The sequence below is a fragment of the Lipophrys pholis genome (genome assembly GCF_963383615.2).
Source record: "Lipophrys pholis genome assembly, chromosome: 5".
In the NCBI taxonomy this organism is placed as follows: domain Eukaryota; kingdom Metazoa; phylum Chordata; class Actinopteri; order Blenniiformes; family Blenniidae; genus Lipophrys; species Lipophrys pholis.
In genome coordinates this window covers 15592786-15618214 of record NC_137628.1, presented here as the reverse complement: position 1 = coordinate 15618214, position 25429 = coordinate 15592786, and the positions used below count along the sequence as shown (strand labels likewise).

The 25429-nt window shown below is 40.3% G+C and overlaps 2 protein-coding genes across 4 annotated transcripts in view; both read right to left on the bottom strand.

The window, feature by feature from the left end:
* tmem131l (transmembrane 131 like) overlaps positions 1–6131 on the bottom strand; it is a 30846-nt gene extending 24715 nt beyond the window's left edge. For both annotated transcript variants that reach the window (XM_080463306.1, XM_080463307.1), the window contains exons 1-3: positions 5826–6131; positions 5088–5161; positions 558–601 (exon numbers count right to left, since the gene is read on the bottom strand). In XM_080463306.1, coding sequence (XP_080319432.1) covers positions 558–601; positions 5088–5161; positions 5826–5949 — 242 coding nt within the window. In that variant the 5' untranslated portion in view covers positions 5950–6131. The remainder of the gene's footprint in view (positions 1–557; positions 602–5087; positions 5162–5825) is intronic.
* Positions 6132–8532: 2401 nt separating this feature from the next.
* mnd1 (meiotic nuclear divisions 1 homolog) lies at positions 8533–25383 on the bottom strand. Of its 2 annotated transcripts, none has more exons than XM_080463130.1 (8): positions 25251–25383; positions 24581–24646; positions 22594–22651; positions 20521–20669; positions 19609–19683; positions 19411–19525; positions 11577–11621; positions 8533–9573 (listed from the first exon to the last, which is right to left on the bottom strand). In XM_080463130.1, the coding sequence occupies exons 1-8, from the start codon at positions 25251–25253 to the stop codon at positions 9467–9469; spliced, it is 618 nt and encodes a 205-aa protein (XP_080319256.1). In that variant the 5' UTR covers positions 25254–25383; the 3' UTR covers positions 8533–9466. The 2 variants fall into 2 exon arrangements, with proteins under 2 accessions (XP_080319256.1, XP_080319255.1); XM_080463129.1 differs by having other exon boundaries at positions 11577–11642; positions 25251–25373.
* Positions 25384–25429: the final 46 nt, after the last annotated feature.

Sequence of the window (25429 nt, the reverse complement as noted above, 5' to 3'; positions counted from 1 at the left end):
AAAAACGCTTTTGACACTCGCTCGACGCGCTGTAACCACACAGCGTCATTTATCTCTGCGAGCGCAGGAACACATTGACGTGAAGCCACAAACCGTCTAACAGAGCTGTCGTCTGACATGGAAGCTGTGAAATATGTACATTGTAGCAATGTTTTATATAAACAGCAGTTTTCTTTTCTGCACTGAAGTGGACAATAGTTTTTCCATCTGGGGAGCTAAGAAGCAAAAAAAGAAAAAAAAAACATTGCTGCAGCTCTGGTTACAGTCTATCTCAGAGTAGTGTTGTGATCTACAGTACGGCAGAAAAACATGTCTGTATGATGCAATCTGTGAGCCAGTTTACCTGTTGATAAAATTGTAGACTGGGGATAAGCAAGAAACTCATGCTCAGGTGGAAGCTGTTTTAGCTTCACATACTTCTAAAATTGCTGAACGTATGTGTGACTTTCTCTGACTGATGCTTGAATTGCAAGACAAGGTGCTGGCTTGCCGACTGTCACAGAAAGATTTCAGTTTCAAGCTTACGGCAGGGTAGATGAGCTAAAGAAATCTCTTACCTGTCTTCTAGAGGAAGACCATCTCTTCTTCGCTCCTTTTCAACCTGAAAATGACCAAACAAGACATTCCATTAAGGTGAGACAAAAATTCATTGATTGAACATCACCAATACCACCTTAAAGGAGACATATCATGCTTTTAAATCCTTCCTTTTTACATATAAATCATACAGTTGTGGTCTATACAACGCGAAACTGCAATGCTTGGGTCTGAATTCCTCATTATTAGAGCTCCACAGGCCCCTTTTCAACCCCTTTTCTGATGCGCTTCTGAGAGCAACTCGTTTTGGGGCGGTCTCTTCAAATGCAAATGAGACACTTCATACCCCTCGTCCTCTCCAGGTTGCAGAGGTGACACTCGGTTCAACGTCACCCTGTTCGGCCATCTTTGTAGTTTGATAGAACAGATACAATTATCTAGCGGCGCAGAAACTTTATATTCACACATTATTTACAAAATGTCAACAACGGAAGATTTGTCCATCCAGCCATACATGTTGGAGCCAGAGTCGGACCCGGCGGAGCGAGATGAAAATGACGATGATGCACCTACAGAACAACGTCTTCATATGGATGTAACGCAATGGTGTGTTACTATATTTACACTAACTTCTCCATCCATGCCCACTACTACAATACTGCCTGTATTACAACGACTATTTAACACAGAAGTTACATTATAATCTAAAACGAGCACACAGCGCTAACATATGAAGACGGTGCAACTGCTAATGCTAACAAAACAATGACAGGGACGTCTTATCATCACACTTTTTAGCGTTATATACAGCTTACCGAAGTGCTCTGTTCGTCGTCTCCATAGATAGAAGGAACTGACCGCTCAATCAGACGAAGTCTTTCGGCAAATCCTTCTTTATACTGGCGGAGGTTGCTGAAGCAGTCGTCCTTAAAGTGATTCGCGCACACAAAAATGACCTTACCCACAGATGTGGGTACATTTTTGTGAAAAACAAAACTCAACCAGGCACTTCGAAAAGGTTCTGATGCTGGGAGACGGTGTAACGAAGCTTGTGGGTTACTACATCCAACAACCGAACATTTCCACTTATCCTCTCGTAACTTCGGTTGGACTACAAAATCGCAGCGAGAAACAAAAATGGCGGATTGCTCGAAATGTCGATGTCCTAATTTGGCAGTTCCGCTGAGAATACTGTGACGTCATTGTTCAAAAAACGTAATAGAGAATAGAAAAATCGAAACCGATCGCAAAATATGACCAAAACAGAATATAAAGATATCAACGGAGCACCTGAAGAGACTACTTTGAACTTTTCTGTACTTCTAAACACTCTAAATATACAACAAAATGCATTTAAGGGCTAAAAAAGTGGATTTAGCATGATATGTCCCCTTTAAGAAGAATGATATCTGTGAGCTCAGTGGGATGCACGTGTGCTGGTATGCCAAACTGCCTTCTTGCTTCGGGCTGCCAATGTTCATGAACAAGAGGCTTAATTCTCATTGACAAAAAAAAAAAAAAACGGCTCGATTTCGTTTGTATCTGCTCTTTATTTCTTTGAATTTAACAGAAAATATGATTTCAATGTGACTGAAGCAGCAAGTCCTAGGAGGAAACTGGATAGGCCTTGGAAAACTAAAACTGGCATTAAATCCTTTTCATCATGGCTCTAAATTAGACAGCAGGCAGCAAATTGTGCCAGTGTTGGCAGAGAGCACTACAGCTCTCAGAGCACCAACAAGCTCCCTGCGGTCAATTCTGTGTTCCTGCAGGACGGCTGCATAAATCCCAACTGGTAGTTGGTCCACAGAGGCAAGGAAAGGTTTACGAGTCAAAAAGGATATCATATTAATCAACAATCTTAACTCAACGTGAGGGAGGATGGTATTGTCATGTTTATGAAACAAGTATAAGATTATTTGAGCTTTGTAACATGATGTGTTATTAAGCCAGAAGCAGTCAATTAGAAAATGGTACGCTCCAGTCACTAAGGAGTAGACATGGTCAGCAACAACACTCTTCCAAGATAATACCCTTCACTCCTCACATCTCCAGCAGCCTGAACTAGTGACACAAGGCAGGATGCTTTAATGTTGTCTACCGTCTGAATAAGGGCCGACCAATTATAGCCCTCAGACAACAATATCGTCATTCCCTAATATCAGAATCGGCCCCAAAAGACCTTTATTAGTCAAGACCTAATCAAGACTCATCAGGCCATCAGACTTTGCCGTACCGTACCCTCCAGCCCCACCCCGCTCCAGCACGTACTGCACGGTGGAACCGCGGCTTAAGCTTGTTTATATTTTCATCTCACAAATTAAGATCGGGGGGGGGGATACATTACACAAGAAAAAGAGCATCTCCTTGAACCCACACTTTGAAAACCACTGCCTTGGAGGATTTTGCTTTCTTCTCACTTTGGAGTACTAATACATTTCCTTCATACAGAACAGTATAGTGCCAGATATATTTAGAATGACAACAAATGGGGTTAGCAGCAGTCTAGTTACTTCAAAACCATGTACGTGCTCTAAACTATTACCTGATTACTGCACCGTGCATCCCGTGTGTTGTTTACACCAAGGGACACTTTAAACTGGCAGCACACTTTGTAGTAAGTCATGCAGACACTACACACTCCAACACTGCACAGTCGTAAAGTTTTACTCGCTAAGCAGGTAAGACTCACCGGCGGCCATACAAACACGGTTAACTACTGAGTTGCAGTTGTGTGTGCCGTGGATGGCCAGCAGAGATAAGCTCTGATCGCTTTCAGTGCAGAAATAGTTTCCTCAAGAACAATCAGACACATGTGGTTAAAGTGAAGCAAAACTACTAAACACATACATTCTTTGTGCAGTGGAAGTTACATGTTGCAACTTGAAATGTTCCAGTTTATGCAGACTAGTTTCACTGTGAGTCCTATTCTACAATGCCCTGAGCCCATTTTAAAGAGTGACACATTAACAATGTGACAGAAAGAGACCAAGTTCATTTTCCTGCTGAGTAAGCACAACAATAACACAGGCTAACGTTGCTCACTGCAGCAGGAGAACTGCAGCGGGTGTAAATGAACTTGATTCCACTTGAGAGGGAATTAAGCATTCATGACTCCAGTCTGTGTACGCAATTCAAATAGGTGCCCAGAACGACTCATCTTTAATAACAAGGAAATCAGTGAACTGATGCTGGGGGCCAATCTAATCAGATAGTGCTCAGGAAAATGCACAACACAAGACAATGAGTACGAACCCCAAGAGGAAGTGAAAGACTGCAGCAATTACAACTTGAATAATTCACACCTAAGCTTGGTTATGATCTCAGAACTGGAAAACCAACATGAATTGTAGCAATTCACATATCTGAAAGGGCTGAGAAGCACTCTTTACTCACTTCACACACGTCTGAGTTGCATGTGGAAGTGTGACAAACAGCATCACTTCACCTAGAAGCACGAGTAAATTCTCAAGCTTTGGGAAACGTCAGGGTATCTAACCAGCTGACCACCTGCACCCTCACAGTAAAAAGCAAAGACATCCCCGTCATGCTCTGACACACAGCCCATGTAACTGAGACAGTCCCTACATTCACTGTCGAACATGACACCCGAGGATGTCAACGACTCCGACATCTGCCCGCTTCTTCTGCAAGTTAGCGATGCATGAAAAAAATATACCGGTACACACATTTCCATCAGGTCATCCAAGAAATTATATTTAATGCTGAATCATCTTCTCGTGTGTTATATTTGGCATCATATCTGGCTGTTATGAGTAAGCATTTATAAACATTCCTTTAATGTAATGTTTAAATCATCTGTGTGAGAGTATTTTTTAAAGAGAACAAATTCTGCCTCAGTTGTTAAATCTGTATAAAACTAAGTCCCATTTCGCCAACATAAAGTAGCAAACACCCCCTTGGGTAGGACAAGGAATTTGCTGGTGACCTCGAGACAGGTTCCAGGTAAATACTGACCGTCTCGCTGTTTGCACTCTCCTTGCTCTATAATTCTGTAATTCTCACAGACGCCTACTTGGTGATAAAAATGTAAAGCACTTCCTAGATTTCGTGGAATATTGCTCAACAGAGCACACAAGGAGTGAATGGCTGTGAAGCACTGTGCAGGAGGGGATAGCCTCACTCCTGGCATGCTCTCATTGTGGACCACAGATTCAACTCCATAATGGACACTATGTACAAAAGAAAAATAAGGAGGAGCCACATGGCAGGTGGCCTCCCGCTCTGGCTTCATTTCCGAGTTGTTGTGTGTATAAATGAGACCTTATCGCTGCATAATATCACGGGAGGTGAGCAAAACTATCCCCATGAAGTAAAAGTAATAACGATGCACAACACAACTGTGTACGAACTGCAAACACAACAATAACAAGAGCAATGCTCCAGACCTCCCACACGTGTTCGTTCATTTATCTGTGCTTCCGTGCTGAGGTGATCGGTGTTTTATTATCTTTATCACTTGTGCATGTATATACCCAGTTTCAGCTTTATGCCGTCCAAGCTCAAAGTGAAGGCAGGAATGTGGTTACCTGGAGCGGGACTAAAGGGTCTGCCTCCTCCGGCTGCCAGACCTCGACCACGCTGGTGGACATCTGACTCAGAGCTTGAAGAGATGGGCAAGAAATGAACCGTTAGCGGGGATGGGGGAAGAGAAGGCACCGGGTTCAGTGTACACGTGCCACATTGTGAGGCGGTGTGGTGAAATAGCGGGGATCGGGGAGAGAAGTGAGGAAACGAGTTGCAGCCTGACAAAGGGGCTGTTTGCTAGCTGCCTGTAGCTTAGCACCGAGGCTAACCAAGTTGGAAAACACACACACACACACACACACACACTCACACACTGCAGTAAACACACGAGTGTGGAGCCCTAAATACACATCTTACATAAATGTGTAGATTTATTACCCCAACAGATGGAGGCCGGTCTTTTTCAAAGTCTAACTAATCCCCTACATTTCCGTATGGACAAGTTACATTTGATAAAGAGAGAATAAGGGGAACTGGAAGCTAGCGTGAACTAGCAGGCTGATAAAACATTGGTCCAAACCGAGGCTCAAATTAAAATAAATACTCTGGAATAACTTTATCGTGAATATTTCTCACCTGTTATAACACTCCAGGGTGTTTATCTGTAATTTTAACCAGTGTTACTGTCAAGTCATACAAGCTAACTCACGTTTTTTTCTTTTTTTTTTTTTCCTTTTTCTCTTTTTTTCACCACGGTGGCGTTCGCGTCCAGAAGAGGGAAATAAAAGCGAGAAACAAACCTTGCAGCTGAGCTCCTCCGTGCTGTACGCAGGGTAAAAGTAACTGAAGTATCCCCAGTAGTATATTGATCCACGTTTTCCTGTGACAGTGGCTGCCGTGGTGGAAGTCGTGTAGCCCCGCCATGCTGCCCTTCTCCGCTAGCAGCCTGCCGTGTGTTCCGCTGGGTCGGTGGCTGTGTCTTCCTCTCACTGAGGAGCGGCGGCGGCGGCGGCAGCAGCAGGAGCAGCTCCCTCCCTCTCTCTCTCTCTGTCACTCCCAGCCTGTTCAAACACACACACTCGATCTCCTGCAACAACAAAAAAACTAAACACACAGGTTATGGTGTCTTCTGCACACGATGGCACTCATGCACAGATGTCTTTGCAAGGAGGAGCATGCCTGGGGTTGAATACTAAACATCACACTTTTGATGTCCTTTTAACAACAATTTTATTCTAATATTTTTTTTAAGAATCGGTTTTACCTTGCTATATTATCTTGTTGCATGCTTTATTATCCAGATCTCTCACTCTAGTCTAGAACCATTATCATTATACATTTTCCATTTGTGCTACGTTTCCTATTTCATTATTGTGTCAGACTTTCTGCACTTTGAGTAACACCAACCTGCAAGAATAGACTAGAAAAGAATTTATTGTCAAACAGAACACACACTAGCTGGTGCACCTTTAAATGAAATGTTGCAAATGCTTGCCATGGGACTGGTTAACGCAAAACCGAAAGAATGTATTTGACCAAATTAAAACATACATACATATTGGTTCAGATTTATTGCACAAGTGAAAAGTAGCAGCAGGTGTCATCTAGTAAAGTTTAACTGAATGATTTAAAGTCAACAAACTGAACTAATCATACTTTATTAATGCCCTCTATTTCTAAGAGTGGTGGGCAGTGACACTGTGGAGCTGATGGGGGTAAAAGGTCTTGCTCAGTGGCCCGTCCTCTGTTGGATTCATACTCACAAGCTTCTGATCCCAAGTCCACTTCAAGCCTGCCTCGTTGTCACTCCAGCACAAGTACAATCTGTTGCCATAAAGCAATGTACAATATCTTCATACCTTCAGTAATTCTTTATTTCAACTAACATGAGAAAGTTGCTGACAATCACTGAATATACATTTCAATAGTTGTGGTGCATTTTTTTCTTTTTATGGTGTCTTCTACACATGATGTATCCTCCAAATGCAATGTCACCACACTCATGGACATATAGTTTAGTATGAAGGAGCATGCATGGGGCTGGATACTAAACATCACACTTTTGATGACGTTCTTTGAACAATTCATTTTCGGTATATTGTTCTTTTCTCTCTCTTAAAGTTTCCGTGCCATGTTTATGCTTTGTCCTTATTTTGCTTTTAAATACGAGTTCTACTTGGGTTTTAACATCAGTTTCACCTTTCATATGTTGTTTTATTATCTTTTCACATAGTTCATATTGACTGAAAGTGTGTAAATACTTGTCACACCTCTGCTCCTCCTTGAATTTAACAAACTGCTGAGAAGTATGTAAAAGCTCAGGTACTGAAACTACATCATGCTGTTGCTTCTACGCATAATTAATCATCTTCATATTAACACTTTGCAACGATTTGAACATTTTCTTCCGTCACATATATCTGGAATTACTGCTTCAGCGATGAAAACCATTTCATTACACTGTGGCTTCGCTTTCCTCAATAGATAAGATATCAAGAGTTTTTTTTAGCTTGTAAGCCCTTTTTTAATATAAAACTTTCATGCAGGTATGAGTGAAAGTGGTACTAAGTCAACAAGTGATACAATCAGGAAGGACTCTGTTTGGCTTAAAATATATTTCGCAGCAGTGTTTGCACCAAACATCCAATCTGGTCTGGAACTGTCTTAACAATAAAGAAGAACTAAAAGAGCTCACAGAGGGTTTATCTCGACAGGGTGGAGTTTGTTTATGATTACAGGAAGAGACGTAGGGGTGGGAGTCTCATCAACGATGTGCTTCCAGGTCTGTGGTCCGATTTGTTGATAACAATCTGTGTCGAGTTCCTTTAAAAAAAAAACCAACATCTGCATACTAGTGCACTGAGAGGAAAACATGGCAGTTGGAAGACAAACAGTGGTCCACAAATATTGATTGAATTGCATTCACTTAGCATGTTATTACACAATCAAAACCTGTATTATTCTTCACAGTATCTCATTTTAATAGGCAGTTACTGCAGGAAATCCTACTTTCACACAACAACCAAGCAATGCATTGTACTTACACGAGTTCAAAATACGGTAACATGTACTTTATGACGCCTAATTCCCGTTGTGTATTTGGGAATTAGAAAACTTATTTGGTGTCACTATGGGCTTAAAGTTGAGGGTAAGTGAAAATCTTCAGTCTGGTGTTGAGGTCGTACGAGGGCAGGGCACATTCAACAAAAGCACCTCCAATTAAACGCTATTTATGTTGGCAAGATAAAGCCAAGCTGGCCTTCTAATGGGGCTTTGATATTCAGCGTGTCACGCTCATGAATCATAGTCGGGACAGGTTGGGCAGGTACACACACGAACACACTCAGGTTACTCATCCGTTAGTGTGTCAGCCATGCATCAGGACTCTTCCAACAATGAGCTCATTGTGGAAATATGTGTTCACTTACTGATAACGTTCATGAAATATTGTACAAAAACAATATTATATATCATAGAACAAAACTGCAACAGGAGGCGTTAAAATATTTAAGACGTTTAATTGACAAACTGTGCAATCAGTCTGTTATTACTGTTATAACATTTTTTCTCTATCAACAACTCAAACACAAAAATAAGCTGACACAAAAGGAAGTAACAGCAACTTACATATTATGAATTTACAGGATAGAACCCAACAACAAATATGCATCTGAAATGTGAAACAACAAAGCCCGCTGTATTGGCTTGATCAACCAGGATGTTGAACAAACAAAGAATGCACACCTACTTGTTTTGCATCAGGCTGACAGAAAAGAGCAAGAGGGGATAAAGCTAAGCTAAAGTCATTCTCCATGTGTCATTTTGTTCATAGAAACAGAAAAAAAAGCAGCTTTTGTGTTAAATTTCACTGCATTCCAGCAGCAATTTCTTATAATTTTCTGCATATGGAGAATAATTGAAAATACAAGAAGGCCCTTTTATAAGAAAAACAAGGCAACAAAAAGTGAATGGCCTTCACAATGTAAACATTCACAGTAGTGCAGACACAACATGTCCTTTTGATTCTGCCATCAATCCTACAGTGAGCTTTCTTGAAAAAAAAATGAAAGACGGATAAATGCAGATGGAACTTGCCGGCGTATTGAATTCCAAACCATCTGTTTTAACCGTATAAATTCAGTCACTTGCCACACAGATGCCCTAAGTGTTGATTCCCCTCTATCATCAGCTCGGACCTCTCGGTTTTCAAACTAACAGGTGTCTCAAAAGTCAGGCTGCTAAGTTGTGTTTATGGCCGAGCCCCCGGCGAGTGCGCGGCCCACTCGCTTCTCTGGTTGCACCCAAGCAATACATCTGCTGGTAAAGCCCAACTGCCCTAGCAAAACAAAACAAAACAAATCACTGGGAACATCCTTATTCCACTCGAACCCATGGCTGTCCAGTCCAAAAAAGGAGCTCATTCAACATTTCCCCAACAAAGCTAATCCATGTAGTCAAAGTCCTCAGGGATGCCAAAAGCTTTATTAATGCGGCTGTCGTCAAAAGAAAACTTCTTCTTTGTCCAGGACTTGATGGCGAAAACATTGTCTGAAATAGAAATGAGTAATCAGTGTAAATAACACATCGAGGCACCTGCCTGCTCATTGTGACACAGATTAGCAGACATTTTGACGAGGGAAACCTTGCTGGACTACGAGATGATTGCGAAGTCCAAGAACATAATGCCTCTGCTGTCATGTCCCCGAACACAAGCTTGACACTATTTTGGAGAAAGTTGAGTTCTTATGGCACAAGATTGGATCATTACTTCCTGAGCATTGCAATCGTTTAATCGAAGAGAAGATCAACAGCACCTGCAAACAATGTGGATGATAAGGGAGTAATCTCATGAGGACGTTATAGATGTTAGGAGTGCTGTATGTTCTCTACACTACAGTTTGTGATGTTGACGCAGGAGTCCTGCTCGGATCAGCAGAGGCTCGACTTAAATGTTTACAAGTGATCCTGGGAGTCAGCTGAATGTGCTCACGAAAGTGGTGAATCTATATGCAGTCAGCAGTTTCTGTGTACATTGGAAGATCTCCCATCCAAGTCAACACGAGTGTCCAAATGGAGGTTACAGTGACTCGTGCTGCAGCGTCAGTTTGTGTCTAAAAAAGAAAAGAGTTTGCAGCATGTGGTTGAAGGTTTGCCTTGAGACACTGCTTACATCAGTCATCTGAATTCACTGGCTGGGAATGTACAGAGTCAATCTGAAAGGGATGCTGTGTCTGTGACTTCGTGTTGGATTCCTCACAAACATCAACAGGAGGCAAATCGTGAAAACCATCATTAGGATTCCAGATATCGCCGTTGATTTGAGGACCCAATGTGACTTAAGAGAATAAATATACACTGATTTTAGTTTATGTAACCTTTACTGTTTAATGCACAATTTATAATGAAGCATGCCAACATGAAATTTAGAAAAGAAAATAGACAAAACACAATAACATTTATTTGACTGTACTGCTTCCAAATTATCAAAATTTCACTGTAAATAAATGTGAGAATATAAGGGCCATGTTTTAAAAGTGATCGGAGCCACTGAATCGAAAAGCACATCAAGTATTTTCCCGTGGACTGAGGTCTGTTTCATGGAAAAGCCTCTGAATCACACCATTAATAATGCACGTCACCTGCACGATCACTCCGCACGCTGCTTTTGACTTGACAGGTGATTAAATGTGTCAGGACTTGTGTGGGTGGGTGTGTCTCAGTGTAACATGGCAACGATGAAAGCTGCACGTTAGTTTTAAAAGAAGCAAAGAGCTCAGCGATCGTGTCAGGTGTTGAAGCTTCAGTTTGTTCTATGGAGAGTTTGTCCTGCGGCTAGTAACCACTAATACATGATCTCCAGGGGAGCAGGAGGGAAGAAAATTATAAATGATCAATTCTAATAATCAACAGTTGTTGTACATACTGAGGAAACAACACACACACGCTTTGCACTTCCAGTCCAGGAGGAGGTAGAACTTGCTGAAGGAGCACATATGACTCATAAATGGCTCAAACGAGTTTAATTCTATGAAATCAAACCAAAAGTGTGTCCACTGGAGCTGCCAACACCACTGTGTGGAAAAGTGGAAATACCACGGGCTCTGCTGGTTACCATGACGGCCAAAGGTCAGCCGTGTCCAGGGTTACCAGTCAGGTCAACAAACGCACACAGTGAGCCTGAGCCGACTGCTGGGAGGCGACTGCTGGACACAAAATCGACCCAGTGGAAGCAGTAAGGACTCTTTAAGAGCTGCTAAAGGGTAATCAATGAAATATGCCCTGACAGGTGGTATTATTTTTGAACACACATTTTCTCCACGCTGTTTTCTTCTCTCAATATTCAGCGAATTGATCTATCAAAACGTAGTAGACCATACATACCTACATTTTTTTTTTTTTTTAGAAATACCACGCTTTATGTTGTGACTATGTGCTTGTCGTTCATTTATCTTTGGATTTGTGGCCAAATGAGCACTAAATAATTAAATAAGCGTCCAATATAAATGCATGAACATAGATGAGTATGAATGTAAACAGATGAGAAGACTCACCCGTCCACCTGGAAACGGCTTCTTTGGCTACAACATTGGACGTTTCTGTAAAACAAAGATTGTGATCTTGCGATGCGTCGCACATAAAATCACAGCAGTCCATTAACACACAAAGTATGAAGGTGGGTTCAAAGAAATAGAACATATAGCCAATAAGAACCGTAAACAATTAAGAAAATAGACTATACTTAACATTGCCTAAGAAAGTAGCAAGCAGGCGACGTGTATTTTTTGTGGGCTGCAGCTTCTTTTCTAAGTTTTAGTGATATTTACGGTTTAAAACACATGTTAAGCCTGGTCAAACACTAAACAAACACACAGTAGACGCTAATGTGAGAACTCAGTAGAGCAGAAACAACTTCGACACCGATTTATAGCTGGTGAATTAAAACACAAACGAAACAACCCCAGCGAACACTTTGAGGATCACAGAGCTCTGGTGATGTGCTGGTTGGTACATACAGCTGCACTGAGTGAACGAGTGGTTTATTATTAAAGAAAAGTGGACACTTCAGCCCACGCTTCCCCTGCAGCTCCGTCTCCAAAGAGCCCATCGACAGTAAAACCCAAAATAGAGCCGAACATTGTGCTGAGAGAAATATTGGGTGACCTATAAAGCCGAGTCCTAAATCAAACTCGGATAGCATCACGAGGTATCCGAGCACCTGGAAGAACCACATTACTTTTCATTAGAGGTGAAATGTTGGAAATCCAGCTCGTAAAAGAAAAGATCTCAGACCGGGTTCAGATCGCAGATGCACTGGAGCGTCAAAGGATTTCTCTCAAAACTTATTCTTCATGAAAACGTAGAAATGTCGAAGGAGGGGTGTCGTGCGATGAGGCAGCCATTTTAGCACATTTATAAAAATACGTTTGAATGGAGGTAAAGGTTTACAAGACAGTAGAGACGTGCTATGGTGTCTAGTTTGGGGACAATAAGAGACAGAAAGCTGAGATGCAGGTAGAGAATGAAATAAAAAAAGGATTAAACTAAAGATATCAGATGGACAGGTTTAGATAGTGTCGACATTTTCTGAGTTAAGAAAGTTGATCTATTGAGGGACAAGAGGAAGAGCCATTTTGTGACTTTCCACTAAAATCACATTAAACTGGAGCCGCAAAACACGTCTAACCTTTAAAATGAGGAAAACACAGATTCTAAAGTTTTATATATAGTATTGGTACAAAAACTGTACCTTAGGATGCATTTATGAATTTTCCGTCACTATTCAGAAATTACATTTCCAGCTGAGTTTGTACCCGACTTTAGCAGTTTCACCTTTTTTTCAGTATTTTTTGGACAATTTTGATATTTTAGTTGTTATAATCACTTGGGCTGTTTTTTCAAAGAGATTTACATGTTTTTTTTCTTCCATTATTAAGCGTTTTTTTCTTTTAGAAATTGTAGTAATTTCATTAAAACATTTTTAAAGCCGTTTCAGCAGTTTTCCCTCCCATTTCTTGTGGTTTTAGTCTTTCCACCCTCGATTTTATTTTTAAAGCCCCTTTAAGACAAGAAATAAGTCCTTTTGAAAATGACTTGTGTGTAAATAAAATAGAAATACGCTAACTTTTATTTAAGTATAATTTTGTGAAAGCTTCAGGGAGCCACTACAGAGGGGCCACAGAGCCACACGTGGCTTCAGAGTCGCAGGTTGCAGAACCGCGCGATACGTCAATTTCTCACACAGATAAGTAAAAGTAAGACAATTAACCCAAAGATGACATTAAATCTCACCGTAACAAGAACATTTTAGTTGAATTTATTTGACAATAAAAGATGTTGAGACGTTTTGAAAAGCACGAGGATTTAGTTGTTTATTTGAGTACAATGGCTATATAACAAAAGTAATTAAAAATGTATTTTCTTTGTAAATAAAGCTCTTAATTGTTTCTCATTCATTTGGCCCTCTCATGTTTTAAAACCCACCTGTTGCTACAACGCCAACATAACTCAGGGAATGGCAAAAATGTATTTATTAATTTGTATGTCTTGGATCATTTGTTTGCAGGTATCAACGGGTGTCGCAAGCATGTCAAGCACGCACGGGACAAAAGAGGAAGGTTTGGTTTTATTGTAATCCAGTTGATCAACTCTTCTTGTTTTGTTTGTCACAAAGCTTATTGACTGTGACCTTTAAGCTTTAGTGTGAACACACAAAGGGGCACGGCTAAAGTCAAGTTAGGTTAAGCTTTTACCACTTATAATTCCTGAAAGACACTTCCTACACTGCCAGAACATATTTATCATTTTGAACTTCACTGGAATAGTTTCTATTATTCTCATGCAGACGTTTTCCTGAGAATATGATCAGAGGATTAGCACGCTGCGTGACAACTTTGTCAGTGGCAACATTTGAATAGACCTCAGATGTCGAGATGAACTCCAGGAGTGTCCTGTTCACATCTCTCCTCTGTGCAGGAACAGGTCTGAGCCCATTCTGCATGTTCAGTCTCAACCCTTCAGCACAAGACATAACATAAGCTCATGTACTCAGCACATAGCTGCTCAGCGCTCACTGAGGGGAGATGCTTATCTGCAGTGTGTGTGTGTGTGTGTGTGTGTGTGTGTGTGTGTGTGTGTGTGTGTGTGTGTGTGTGTGTGTGTGTGTGTGTGTGTGTGTGTGTGTGTGTGTTAAGCACAAGTCCTGTAGGCATGTGCAGACAGTAGCAAATGTAAAAACAAAGCAACTGCAATGTAACAGACTCCTGTTTTACTTATCACAAAAGAGCTAAATTATAACCAAGATATACTGGAATTATTTCTTGTATATTAATGAAATAATAATAACAATAATAACAATCTTATTTACTGGTGTAATCACAGAGTATATTAGGTTTAAATGGGGTTAAAATACCCCTCACCCCAACTCTAACCTGAGAAACCAATAATGTATTTCAACTTTGGAAACTGGCTCCTAGGTCACCAGATGTACAAGATATGCAAATATTAGATGAACAAAAAAAGAGAGAGAGATTTTTGTCTATTGTGGCAAAAGACTAATATAACTGATGCTAAAATGAAAGAATGCTCTCACCTGTCCCGAGATAAGTCATTATAAACCTCTAATAACGTGAGATGTGTTTAATGTGAGTGATCAACACCATACCTAATCAGTAAAAAAACAGTATTTAACATATTTTTAGGTAAATGGTTAAATATGCTCAGCTGCTACCTGAAAAGGAGCACAGAGGAGCAGAGGAGCAGATGAGCAGTATTTTTTGATTGTGATTAGGCATAAGTTGATTTAAATAGTAGGTGAGTTGGGTAACAGTTTTCAGCTCATTGAATGTACATTTATGTCGAATTTGGTCTCAGTGTTCGCATTAATGCAAACTGCAGCACCTTTTCTCGTATCATTTAGTTTACGGTTCAAAATCAAGTCTAAGTGTATGCACTGCTTTACCCCTCCAGTTATGATGTTAATATTTATTTTATTCAGTCTGAACTGAATAAAATGTTCTGTATTATATTTAGCTGGAAGTCAGTTCTATACATACGAGGTAGACAAACTGCAGGAAACACAAGTCACTGTGTGATCACACAAGAACATAAATAACAAAGACAACAAAGGTTGCTGTAAAACATTCACAAAACATGGAATGAAATGGATAGACAATAGGAAAAGACAATATGTTGGTCAAAAAAATTGGAACCTTTATAGGGCACTCATTAAAATATTAGAAAAACAGAGTAAAGATAATGTGCAACACACCTTATATATGATGAAACCTAATGAAAAGCATAAACTGCCCTTAATCATACAATAGCAAAAAAAGGGGATAATCCTGTAACTGGATTTCTGTAAAACACTGCCGACATGGTATTCAAAGCCACTGCGCCACATAGTAAGGTATTATTGGTTAAAAGAAAATAACAAAGCAATCTAAATATGACTCAACAGAAGCATTGGGACTACATGTTAAAACATGGCCATACTGTCAGTTTGACGTGCCCCACGTTTATGTTCAGGCTTCCAGTTTTCATCATCATTTCAAACATTATTTAGTTAGTGATAGAAATATCTCCTGTATGATTCTCATCAATTCACTGTTAATTTTTTTTTGAAGAAACAAGAAATGTTACTAAATATGGACATTTGTTCAATAAAGCATCAAGGAAAAATTATTTTTCTCTGCATTATATAACGGATACTAAAAATGCCCATGAGGGAAGTCTAAAAACATGAAATGCTTTTCGAATATGAAAAAGCTAGTTTGAATACATTACAGTGTACATTACAATGTCAATACAGTTTTCTTTTAGATCCTGTGTAACAAGAAACATTATATAATAATACTAATAGAAACATTGTTGTTGGGAGGAGAAACACATCACAGAAGAGGTTTGCCGAGTGTGCATGTTCCACTGCCTGGGAGACGGGCGTATTGTCTCGGAGAAGTGGATGAACCAGTTTGCGGACTAAATGCAGGCTAAGTTTGGGAGGCGCAGATAAACAGACCAGGTATTTAAATATTTTTTTTTTTTAATGACACCACACGTGTCACATAGCCACATAAAGTAACACACCCCCATAACACAGGTCGTCTGGAACTCCAACCCAACGCAGTGCAAGATATTTGTAATGCCACCAATGCCTGTGTAGATTACATGGCCTGCTTGTAGAAGAGGTGTGTGAAATGTCTGAAAGGTCAGATGTGACAAGATTCAGATTTGAACATCAAAAGATATCTATATGTTAACAGGAAGCTGCACATTTCCTGTCACGTATCGATATTGAACCTGTTTGTGGTTCGACCTCGTGTTATAAAGGGTTCAGTTTTCACTTCCTGACACGTGCAGGACTGTGACTGTCAGAATCAGCAACGCTGCAGGGAAACAAACAAACTCAGAGAGTTCAGTGATGGCTATCTCTCCACTGGTACACACACCTTGCATTCGGCCCTGTGTGCGACTCTGTTGTGCATTTACATTAAATACAGTGTGTGAATGAGGTTTCTTAAGAAAGACTGAATCACATGAGCTTGTTTTTCTACATCCTCCAACTCATAATTCACACATCCAACAATTCTACCTTCATTAAAGTTCATCTTTGATCTGCAACAACCTTCTGGAGCTTCCATCTTTTTAAGCCAAATTCACTATAAATTATACAAATTCCGCGAAGCTCATACTTCAAAAACATTGCACACTTGCAGAATGGAGGGCTTGTAATTTGACACAAGGCTCATGAAAATGCCTGCAGAAGATGACAATAAGACATTGGTTTATTAAGCCTTTATAATTTGGTACTTGCTGGATTTTCTTTGTGCGTTTATCCAAATTATTAAATTAATTCCAGAGAATATGTGAAGTGATGCTTAACAACAAGATAAGTGTTGCTCATGTAGGATTTTCAGAATTAGTGAAAACAATCCCGACACAAGACAGTTTTGCTTTATAATTGTCACAATAACCAAAACAGCATTGTGGTATGTCCATTTGTTTGGGGTAAGAATCTCCTTCTCAGTCTGTCAAAACATGCTCTTTCCTGTTGCCAACACTATGTCTGTGAATGGATACTGGCATATGGATTTGATCAAGGGAAGTCTTTAATGACACATGTAAAGTTTCAGGCCAATTGCAGCATGTAGAGCAGAGTTACACATCCCGTTTCATGGCAAACCATCAGATGTTCATTGGAGTGCCATGGCCACACCCTTCGATATTATCATTTCATTTTGATACGATCAAAGAAAGCCTGTCGTGGATTGTGGCCAAATTTCAGGTCGGAGGATTGCGTTTCACGCATAACGCAAAACGGTGGACTTCCTGTTGGGTTTAGAGTACGGGCGTTTGTGTGCGGCTTGGCGCGCTGTATTTCTCCACCACATTTCTTGGACATAGGTGAAACGTGTTCAACGTGTTGCCCATGTAGGGGGAACTATGGAGCCATTTTGCCAGACACGTGCACAATGACCATAAAATCTAAAGATTGTTCGCCACTTCTGACTTTTGTGTGAATTTTCACGAAGGTTTGAGTCCGTTTAGGCCGTCAATAATGCAGCAGCGTGCGCAGTGGGTTAAAATAAAATAATAAAAATGAAAATAATAATCTCTTGCATTCCAATAGGGTCTCGCTCAACTCTACTCAGGCTCGGACCCTAATTAATCCCTTTCAAGAAACACGAGAGATTCGGAACATTTTCACAAGCATACTTTCTTATATATAAATGCTTGTGCTTATATATACTAACTTCAAAATGTCACATAGTGAATTAAAGAATTGGAACTTCCTTTGACTGTCATATTAAGAGTTCCTTTACAACAGCTGTTCACTTTTAGTTTTGATAATTGAGCCACAGTTAATATGAATAACAAGCTTCTTATATGAGTGAAAACTACAACAGACCAATTTCCACTCAATCTGGATATACGCATCTTCGGACTTTTACATTTGTGAATGTAAAATGTATTTAGTAGTTGCATCTGTTGGATGCCACTCCAGTTTCCCACACATTTTCAGCACATCACAATACATTTCTTTGCTCAACCAATTGTCGAGTTATGGCATCGACTTTAACACATTGGAGTCACATCCAACTGGAGATGGGCTGTATGAAACTCGAGTGAGTGTCTCACTTGCAGTACAGAGCTGTTGACGTCTTCAAAATCCCTCCATAAATATATCTCTTTGTTGAATGCTTACAAAGCTTTAAAAAGGGACAAACAAAAATCTGGGAGAAACTATTCATGGTTGCCAACAGCATGAGAGTCTTTTTTGTTATCGGCCCTCAGTCTGACAATGTGTGGGAGGCTCTGCCGAGCTAATCCAGCTCCTGCTGCACGCTTGTGTGCTCATTATTTGGTGTGAAACCACTTGTTCGTATTAAGCTGAACACTTTGCTTTGCTTGCTGGATAATTGCCCAACTCTTTCCTCTGCCTCTCCTTTTAATAAGAGAACCTCAATGGGATCGTCTGCACTGATAAGCCAGCTGATGTGCGAGCTCCACCTCACAAGAGGTGGATTTCCAGTTGCAGCAGAAACTGCAACGTCTCACAGGTCAACTTGCAGCCTGTTAACACCTGAACTAATGGATCAAACGTTACAGCTCCACATCTTCTCCAATAGACAATTGTCACAATGAATCCACTGTGATACAACAAATCAAAACAAACTATCCTTGCATATCGTTACAGCCGGCAGGAAACAGTACTGATGTAAACTACAGCACCGCATGATAGGAATTAAGGTGTACACACTTGTCACGTTGAATCCAGTTGAAACGAACTTGTGTGCGATTGCTAGTTTGGTTCAGTCGTGTGGAAGTTTCAATGTTGCCACGTTCAGCCTGATGCACAATAAACAACCAGGTCAAAGTCTGAAAGAAAAGTATATCTCTCTACTTTTAAATCCCTGCTCTGACTCCATTATACACTTAATTGGCTGTATTAAGGAAGGTGCTGCGCTGGATATAATGTACTTTACAGCAAAAAAATTGCTTGCGTGAGCTCGACTGAACTAAACCTCAGTGCCATCTTTGCTCGGTCTTATGGAACCACAATAAAAGTGTGAAAAGAAATCATAAACGTATCATAAATGTGACCTGAAAACTACAGACAGTTATGTCATTAAGCTCTCACACTGAAGTGTAAGAGAACTGTTGCACTAACCATCACCAGAAGCTGTTGTTGCAATCTATTTGAGTTTATCCCATCTTTCTTATCTCCATTTATACATTTTTATCTTGTTGCACCATGACCTCGGAACTGTGGATCGCTCTTGTCAAGTGTGGTTTGAATGACAATAAAATGAGTCTGAGTCATATTGTAACCAACAGCGTCCGGTGATTTGAACCGACCAGAGCGGATGCATCACGACCTGTACTCACTCATCTCTTGAATGACTTCTGGGTCACACTCTCGGTACTTCTCCAACTCCTCCAGCAGCTGCGTTCGCTCTTCCCTCAGAGCCTGCAGCTCCTTCAGCAAAGAGCTTCGTTCTTTCTGCGGAGATTACACATAAATGACCTCAATCGCATTCACTAAAATACCTGTATCATTCAGAATCACTTTGAACATCTGCTCACTGTATCCTGACGTCCCACTTTAGCTTTTTCGACGGCTTTGTGGAGAGACTCCTTCCGCTGCTTTGCCTCGGAGGTCTTGGTACGGGGAGACACACAATCATAATGTAACAAAACAAAAACTCAGCCAAAAAGTTGCATGTCTTGTTGATGATGGTTGTATGAGTTCAAAAATATTTATAGGCTTCTGTTGCCTTTGCCTGATCATCAAAACCTCCTGGGACAATCTTTACATCCATTAGTTGTAGTTTTCGCTCTAAAACTCAACCAAACAAAACTGTATGGTGACTTAATTACCGTTTACTGCATCATCCCACTAACAGCTGTCACACATATCACACAAACAAGGGTTTTGTTGTGAGAGGTCGCTGCTTCATAACATTTAGCTTCTGTCGCAGAAATCTGGTGGCGGACATTCTTGTTGCAGTCGCCACCCTCACACCATCTGTCTGCCATGCAGCAGCAGAGGGAAGTGGGTCACCGCAGATGAAGAGCTTCACACACAAAAACCAATCTGTGGCAGCGAATGTTTCACGAAAACGAGACTAAACATCAATTAATATGAGCTTTATAATGTAAAGCAGTTTTTTTTTAATATATACATTTTTTTCTAAAAACATATAATGGAAAGCTTAAAATTAAAAGAATAGACCGAGAAATCCTTCCAGCAGATTATCTACAGCAGTTAACATTTGTCATTTGCAATTTCTTCTCATTTTTATTTTTGTCGTCTATTGGCAGAAACCTTCTCTGGGTTGTGTTTGTCACGTTGACCTCATTACTGTAAACACCAGCGAGGTGGAGCTCATCTTAAATCACACAACCACCAAACTGTAAAGCTGTTCATTTCACTTCATTTCTTAACAGAATACTGTGGAAACGTGCTTTTAATGTGGAGTTCTGGTTTGTCCTCACCTGCTTCTGCAGCTCCTCCAGTTTGTGCTTGCGGGTGTTTAAGGCTTTACTGGGAAAGGCCCAGTAATAGTTCGAGGTACCAACTCTCTCACAGTCGACCATGCTGTCATCCACCAGGCTCTGCAGCACATCTTTCACAGTCATGGGAGCTTAAGGCAACAGAGACAGAAATACAGTCTTGTGTTTTCTAACAAAACATTGCTTCCTGAGGGAGTTGAACAGTTTTTATGTCATCATAATTTGGTCTACGGATGACTGAATCATGGTGGCGTTATTTGTAAATTTGAGATTTGCTAGTGCAAGCAAATCAAAACATCCAATAGTGGATATAAGATTTCATCCCACTGAAGCCTTTAAAAAGTGCAAGTCATTATAAGATCTCCGCTGTGCAGCTCAAATATCCTCAAACCTCAAATCCACACATCTGCAGCCTCTCTCTGTTTTCTACTTCATGCGAGTGAACGATGCAGAAGAGGACGTACCAGAGCGGCAGTTACATCTTCAAAAGTGTCAGCGGTGAAATGTGATACTCCCACATGCTTTACTGAGCCTGTCCACGGCAAAACTGAAAGAGCTTATCTGGTGCGTTAGGAGCTGGGAGGATGTTGGACAGCCGCAAAAATTTTTTTTAAAAAAGGACTGGCAGCAAGGAGCGAAAATGTGACACACTCTGTTTGGATTAACCATGCAAGCTTTTTCGCTCTTTTGAAACTATGCTGCTTTTTTCTAAAAAAGCTGCAGGGATATTATAACCACTCCTGTAAATTTTCCCAACATAGCTGAGATCACTTCCTTTGGCGTCTATTCTCATATTTTCTTTCTTTCTTTCGACAGAGAAATGTGCCCAAAATGCAATGTTGCCCCCCCCGTCACTCAGTAACGACTCTCTGCCCATGTACGGGGGTTGAAAAACATATGCTTTTAATCACAGCAACAAGATCCACTTTCTACAGATTCAGGTTTGTGGACTTTAAAACTAAAAATCCCTGGTCGGTTCACTCAAAAACACTCAACGCAGGTTTGTTTGTTTGGGCAGAGCTGCACTTAAATGCCTAAGTTGTATTTTTTTAATAAAAAATTCCCGGCGTACAGATAACGTCAGTCAATGCTGAGGGAATGTGTTTAACATGAGAGCTGAAAGCCTTCAGCAGTCCTCTGCACGGGCAGATTACTGCTATTGATAGACTTGGTTCTGCTTATACAGTCTAAATACAGTTATGATGGCAGGAGCAAGTCCCGGTTGCCATGGCAACTCTGTAAGTACGTCACCACAGTGTTTTCAAGAATGCATGAGGTTGCAGCGCTTGTTGCAGTGTGTGTGCCTGCAGGGTCCCCAGACACAAACTAATGGCATCTTGAAATTAAAAAGAAGAACATGCACTGACGTATGCGTGCATGCTATGTCCCATTTGTTTCTCGCTCAAGCAGTTTCCTGCTTTTATTTTATGCCACCATTTCATATCAAAACTGAAACCATTGAAGAATCGACTAAGTTCATGGGTTGGCTTTAAAACATACATGATGGGAGAACAACCCTTAAAGGTCCCATATCCTGCAAAATTCACTTTATAATGGTTTTCTAACAGTAATCTGTGTCCTCCTGTGTATGAGGCCCCAGAAGTGAAGAAAGTCTGTCATCTACCTCACTTACTTACGCCACCTTTTAGCAAATGTGTGCTCGTACAGGCGAATCTGAGATTTTCCCTTCATGACATCACCTGGAAATAAACACTACCTCTGGTAGTGGATACTCACTTTGATTTTCTTTACAGGGAGAAGAGCTCTGCCCTCTAGAATTATGAGTGGGCGTCATTTTTTCTCCTTGCAAACGCTAAGGGAAGACAGTCACTTTTAAAGGTACAGACACAGAAACAGCCTGTTCTCAGTAGAGCTCACGAGAGGGACTTTTAGACTGGATGAAATTCAGGGAAGTACACTTTGAATACTATGTTGTTTTATGTCTGACACTGATGTGAAATTTTTGAAAAACTGTATAATATGGGACTTTTAATTCAGGAATCAAACATGACAAAAACGGATCATATTTATACAGCTTGTGATGACATTACTCACATATGCCCTTTGTCTTGGGGGCAATCTTCTCAATGTCTTTCAGCTGGAACACATCTTTCTGGAAAAATATATGTTATTTTCACCAATTAGTGAACGAAAGAACAACTTTTTTGTTTCAATTTTCAACCATTTCTGGAAGGTCATACAGCTCAAACATTGCAGCTGACTGCAGGGATGGGCAGGGTCCACCTTGGACAGGTCGAGAGCCGATCACAGGACAAACAAAGAAGGCAGAGTCTCACACACACTCAGACCAACAGGCAATTTAGTGTCACCAATTAGCCTTAATTAGATCTTTTGTGTGTTTGAGGAAATTGGAGGACTCACACACAGGGAGAACGTAAGCTCCACCCAGACTTGACCCGGGACGCTCTCACTGCCAAACGAAGCAAAAGCCACGACACAACTGTGCAGCCTCTAATACCGCACTTTAAAAAAAAATAGAACAAAATCATCACGATGGTGCTTATTTTTTTACTTTTGTCAAATGTTCAAATGTCCTTGTTGTTTTGTGTTACTATCAAAATCAAAACTTAATTAGATTATCTTTTAAATCAGGGTGTATCTTAGTCATGGGGATTGACAATAAATGCATATTTGGTCTGGGAAAGTATCAAATGAATCAACATAGTAATTTAAGAATCCAGCACTGCTTATCCTGAAAGTATATGCAGAAAGAAATATAAGATGATATGTACTTTTGCTTTGACTTTAATATGTTCTGCTCACTTGCAGAGAATAAACAATCATCTGACATGATCTTGGGAATCAAAAAATGCTCTAAATCACATAATGCTCCAAAGCAACGAGAAACATGCATGCAAATGACACAGATGTCTCCATAAACAACTCATTGAATTCAGTTTTTCAACCCCTGAGAGTATTTTCAATAATTCTTTTAATAACAATCTCTTAGTTTAAAATTCCTTGCGATCCAGTAAAAATAAAAGAAGCTAAATTGTCACTACTAATAATGGAGGCTCATTCTTAAGAAAAACAAGGCATTTTTCTACAATGGTAACATCAACCTGTTTTTTCTTTAAAAAAATATGTTTTGTGACCTTTTTTATGTTTGATTGCAGCCTAAATCAATACCAGTCGCTTTATTTCAGTACACATTTAAAAAAAAAAAAAAAAAAAAAAAAAAAACACCATTCAACTGTGTACTACAGACAATAATATTGATAATACTATTACATAAGAGATTTAAATCAGTTTAAGGCATGATATGGACCAGTGTAAAAATAACGAACACTCAGGAAACAAATACTGTCAGCTGGTTCACATATGCGGGAAAAACACCTGCAATAGAAAGGAAAATGAGAATCCCTGCATATTTTGTAAGCCGAGCATGAACCGCTTGAAAGTGGTTTCTTTTAAACCTTGCAGTATTTGATTGGCTGCAAATGTTAATGCCCCATAACTCATATACACCATAAACAACAAAAACCTAAAAGGTCATGTAGTTTGTATGAAAACTGATCTACTTTACTGCAGTTTGAGATTGAAAATGAAACGCTAAACAAATCCAGCACTTTCCACTACAAAAGTAAAATGTGTTGGTGTCTTTATTTCATTTGCTTTTCAGATTATGTTATCAATACCAAAATACCGTAAGGTATCCTAAGTGGTAATCACCTTTAATGCCATAAAGTAACTGGGTATTTCAAACAGCACAACCCAAATTAAAACTAAAAGCATAGTGGTGCAGTGGTTCACACTCTCATCTCACACCGAGAACTCTCAGGTTCGAACACCGGTCAGGCCTTTCTGTGTGGCGTCCCTCCCAGTCTGTGCGTGGGTTTCCTCCCTCACAGTTCAAAAACATTCATGTGACCAAATTGCCTTTAAGTGTGAATGTGAGTGGTTGTCTTTGTGCGTTTGTCCTGTGATGGACGGGTGACCTGTCCAGGGTGTAACCTGCCCTCGCCCATACGAAGCTCGGATTGGCTCACGTAAACAGGTTTTCTCAAACAGGAAAACTCACTGATTCAAAGAAAATCTCCATCATACGTGTCCTCTTCTCCTCCAAACTCAGGCCTTTCTTCTTTGACTGAAACAAAACATTTGTGATTAATAGATTACATTAAATGAAGGCACAATCAAACAAAATGGGTTTATTGCAAGTACAATCGACAGCATTTCAAGATACAACTGTCTGCTGTGGCTGAGGTATTTGACCAGTGACGTCCAGACTCTTATAACACATGAACCCATTAGTCTTATTGCGATATGGCATGCAGCCACCAGGAGCAGCACTGAGCAGTAAATCACTTAAGGGATAAAAAAGGGGATTTACGACGTTACTCTGACTCTGACATTTAATAGAAATAAGTTTAGTTACGGAAATAATGTGGATTTTCTTTAACAGTTATTTAACTCAGAGATTTTGACGTAATGGTAACGTAGCCCATTAAACTAGAGAGCACACACTGACGCCGGTGTGCAGGCACACAACAGCTCCAGGACTAAAAACAGCACTTTGTGTTTATATTGCGACATATAACGAGTTAGTTTACTGCTGGTTGGTTCGGGTTAATAGCGGTCACTATGAGCTAACTCAGTTAGCTAGCTATGACAGCCGGTGGCTACATGTACTCGGTTTTCTCTACAGCACTTTCAAACGGAAGAGTACTTCATACGCAGGAGCTACTCACCATTTTGCAGAGCGAACTCTTCCAGCAGCACCAACTATTTAGTCACTGGAGCGTAATCCCTCGGTTTTGTTGCGTTTAACAGACCAAACGAGCAGAACTGTTGAAGATGGGACTGAATTTCCCGCGAAAGGCTGACGTAAAGCTGCATTTAATGTTCCTCGGAAAAGCCATAACCTCGA